The 4,329-nt window shown below is 45.8% G+C and overlaps 1 protein-coding gene across 1 annotated transcript in view; it reads left to right on the top strand.

The window, feature by feature from the left end:
* LOC117745162 (SH3 domain-binding protein 5-like) overlaps nucleotides 1-4,088 on the top strand; it is a 6,726-nt gene extending 2,638 nt beyond the window's left edge. The window contains exons 3-4 of the mRNA XM_034553270.1: nucleotides 2,808-2,936; nucleotides 3,358-4,088. Of these exons, the coding sequence (XP_034409161.1) occupies nucleotides 2,808-2,936; nucleotides 3,358-3,516 (288 nt within the window). The 3' untranslated portion in view covers nucleotides 3,517-4,088. The remainder of the gene's footprint in view (nucleotides 1-2,807; nucleotides 2,937-3,357) is intronic.
* Nucleotides 4,089-4,329: the final 241 nt, after the last annotated feature.

The raw sequence follows: 4,329 nt of genomic DNA, 5'->3' as shown, positions 1-4,329 counted from the left end.
GTTTTGAGGGCGTTTTTTTGTGGTTTTTTTTTTTACATCCGCATTTGACAAACTGTGTGGAAACTGCGGCTTTTTCTTTGGTGGTCACCGAGGGGTTAAAGGGGGACATGATTTCGTCCTTCCTCTTAAAGTGAAAGTCAGCACTTTAAACCCCCCCACGGGGCGTTGTTTCACTTTAAATCCGGTGTTCTGGACTGTTTTCTCTTTTGGGGATCTCAGGCCGGGGTGACTGTTGTGTTTTCAATGCGACCTTTGACAAGTCCTGTTACAATACTGCTGATGAAAACACAACAACATATCAGAAATAACCACATTTATCAGAGCTTTGTTGGTCTATTCTTCATAGAATACTCATGGCTGGAGTTTAAAGACATGTCAGCCGGTTTGGGGTAAATGTGTTTTACAGAGGAGGAAGTTGAAATGAGTCCGATGCGACGGTGAAGTTCTGTTGATGAAAACGTTAATACGATTTGTCTAAGTGATCAATAAGGACGCGCTTTCTTTTTTAGGACTTTGGCGTCATGTGTCATGAGTTTACTTTTTTCTTTTTTTTTAAGCCTGTCATTCAAGTCAATTATACTTGAAAGTATAATTAGATCTGTTTTAAATTTTGTTGTGGAAATTCAGCCTTTGATCCAATCCAGAGTAGATCTCCTTGAATACCAACCATCTCACGTTAGCTGGAAACCAACCATCTCACGTTAGCTGGAAACCAAGCATCTCACGTTAGCTGGAAACCAACCATCTCACGTTAGCTGGAAACCAACCATCTCACGTTAGCTGGAAACCAACCAACTCACGTTAGCTGGAAACTAACCAACTCTCGTTAGCTGGAAACTAACCAACTCTCGTTAACTGGAAACCAACCAACTCACGTTAGCTGGAAACTAACCAACTCTCGTTAGCTGGAAACTAACCAACTCTCGTTAACTGGAAACCAACCAACTCACGTTAGCTGGAAACTAACCAACTCACGTTAGCTGGAAACTAACCAACTCACGTTAGCTGGAAACTAACCAACTCTCGTTAGCTGGAAACTAACCAACTCTCGTTAGCTGGAAACCAACCAACTCACGTTAGCTGGAAACTAACCAACTCTCGTTAACTGGAAACCAACCAACTCACGTTAGCTGACTCGAATAAAAACGATGCTAAAGGATCCTAAACATGCATTCGATGGTCTGCATTTTATTTTGTTGTCGCGTTACTCAACACAACGGCTGGATTTACACCTCATTGTGCATATTTTAAAACGATACGTTTCACTTTTTCCATGAGAGCACAATTTGAGGACTAGCGGACGAGTTCGCTGCTCACGTTCAATTAAGACTTTCATTTCTTTTTGCAGAAGCAGAGTTTTAAAGCTAACCTCTGTCGGACACGTCTGAAGGCCAGAGCATTTCTAATGAGCACAGAACAATAAGCAGATATCTCGTGCTCTGAATGTCAAAAGCAGCAGTTCCTCTACTTCTATTTAATCACCCGTCACTTCCCCATTACAGGTGATTTATTTTAGTACCGTGCACGAGATCTTCTGCTCCGTCTGTTTCTGACCCTTTTACTTCCGCTTTTTTTATCTCCAGAAAACAGACTAGAAATGCTAATGTGAAATTTCGCGCATCCTGGGGAAAGTTCGACGTGAGCTTAAAGAAGCTTCCTTGAACAGTGGGGCAGGTCATCATTAGATAAGGGGAATTAGTCACAGCACAGTTCAGTTGAAAGGAACTCTGTGTTGGCTGGAAGCGGAGCAATCATCCCAGATGTATAAATGTCTTTTGCTCATCCAGAAACGCTGACGTCGGAGAGACGGGAAGACAACCGAGACGGTGTTCGGCAGCTTTGAGCCTCTTCGTGTGCAGGGATCACGTTTCCTCTCGCTCATTGTGACGGCTTCCAAAACGAGTCAAACAGAAACTACATCCTTGTGCACGCGAAGGTTTCTAAGTGTTGAGAGGAACTTCACCTCGTCTTCGTTATGTCGCGTTTAACAATTTATCTCGTGAAACCTTTGACCCGGGAGGTCAAAATGTCTGGAACGCCTCCCCAGCCCGGGGTCCCGAAAGGACCCTGAAGGGGCCAGTTTGCTTCGTACCAGATAACTAACAAAATGATAATGGATGTCTGTCGACAGATTGGCCCCGGTCTGTTTTTCAGAGTCTCGGGATAACTGTGTGTGGTGTGAATACTTGGCCCAGGTTAGCGATAATGTTTCTGACCCCTTTTATTCAGACCTACTCTTTGTGGTTTTATCTTGAACGTCTGGGGTTTTAGACGCTCCAGTTCTAATTCAGGTTAAGATTTTGTTCGATGTGTTTATTGCAGACTTTAAGGGAATGACAGTTTTCACTATTTTGATTCAGCCAAAAAATAAATAATTCCTTTGGGCTGGGTATCGCTTAAAAAAATGACAATCCCAGTGCCCTTTAAAGTGATACCAACACCATTAGGGCACTTCATTCGATACCCATCATGAATTGCCACCACATTGCACAGAGCCAGACGACAACCTCCGGTTCTGAAAAGTGTTCATTTAGTAAGTGATGGTCCATTTGGAGTCAAACGGACCATAAAGCAGGGTGTGCTTTAGTGCAGTGCTACAAGGTGATTGACAGGTCGACACCAGAGACGTTTACAATAGGAAGAATCGACTGCAGAAGTTTCTATGCCACGTGGTCGATACTGAAAGGTACCGATACCATGGACCCCTTTTGGACCCCTTTTGGACCCCTGCTTGAAGGAAGAGCAGGTTGTGGTGAGCGACGGATGAGCCTCTGACTCACGAGGCCTCTTTTTCTCTCTCTCGTCAGGACGCGAGGCAGAAATTCCGCTCGGTTCTGGTCGAGGCCACGGTGAAGCTGGACGAACTGGTGAAGAAGATCGGCAAGGCTGTGGAGGAGTCCAAGCCCTACTGGGAGGCCCGCAAGTCGGCCAGACAGGTCGGTGAACGAGGCACTGAGGGAGGGAAGGTAGAAGGCTTCAAGGAGGGTCCTGGGTTCGGTTCTGAGGGACCAGGTGCACTCTTCTACCCTCTACTGTGTGGGTGGGGGGGGGTCCCATTTATGATTCAAGGGTCACCTGGAAATGTGCGATGTAGAGATTATTCGCATGGTGAGGAACTTCACCTCGTCTTTGTTATGACGCGTTTAACAATTTATCTCGTGAAACCTTTGACCCGGGAGGTAGAAATGTCTGGAACGCCTCCCCAGCCCGGGGTCCTGAAGGGGTCCTGAAGAGGTCCTGAAGGGGTCCTGAAGGCCGATTGTTTGCTGCATGTTGAAAACGTTAAATCAATACAGACTCGTAAAGATTGAAATGCCTGTCCTGGCTTTTTAGTTATTTTATTGAATCCATTTGTAGGTTTTAGGTTTTCTCTGGTTCCCGTGGGGAATCGAACCGCCGATGTCCCCGTTGGCGCCGATGGATTTGACCACCAGAATCTCCGTTAATCCCTACCCTCATTCCTTTATGTCAAACCTCCTTCACGCAGGAAACGCTGCTTCACAAGCGAAGATATAAATGATCGAGACTGTCTGTCTGACCACGTGAACGCAGAAGGTCGTGGGCGTACCGAGCCTCTCCATCGAGGCGGCCCTCGGGGGAACTGAGATGAGGATGTGTGATCGTTGTAGTTCCTTTTACCAGCCGGCCACATTATTTCTATATTTCTGTCTCCCCTCGACGTTTGCTTTCGCTTCTCAAGCTTCTATCGGTTTAGCTCTAAAGCAGGTTCTTATTATGAGGTTTTGTTTCCTTTGTCCCTGGAAAGGTCCTTTATCTGTTAGGGGGAAGTGCAGAGACATGGTAATCCAAAATGAAAAAAGACAACGGAGGTCTCACAGGAGGAACATTATAAATGCTGGAGATCAGGTTGAGGCCGGGTTGGTGTTTTAGACATCTGACCCCCCCCCACCCCACACACACTGACGGCACCATCCCTTTCTGCATGGCCCCACACACTCATTTAACTTGACATCCGTCTCACAAATGTACTCCTTTTAAAGTTCAGGAGGGGAGTTAAACCGATGACCCACTTTTGAGGAACAACGCAAGTGAAGTTTCCGTTGTGCCGGGACGCATCCTCTTGGTTTAGTGTACACTTTAGTGCAGTGTGTACACTTTAGTGCAGTGTGTACACTTAGTGCAGTGTGTACACTTTACTGCAGTGTGTACACTTAGTGCAGTGTGTACACTTTAGTGCAGTGTGTACACTTTAGTGCAGTGTGTACACTTTACTGCAGTGTGTACACTTTAGTGCAGTGTGTACACTTAGTGCAGTGTGTACACTTTACTGCAGTGTGTACACTTAGTGCAGTGTGTACACTTTACTGC

The sequence above is a fragment of the Cyclopterus lumpus genome, chromosome 16 (assembly GCF_009769545.1).
Source record: "Cyclopterus lumpus isolate fCycLum1 chromosome 16, fCycLum1.pri, whole genome shotgun sequence".
Taxonomy (NCBI): domain Eukaryota; kingdom Metazoa; phylum Chordata; class Actinopteri; order Perciformes; family Cyclopteridae; genus Cyclopterus; species Cyclopterus lumpus.
This window is presented reverse-complemented; position numbering and strand designations above follow the sequence as displayed.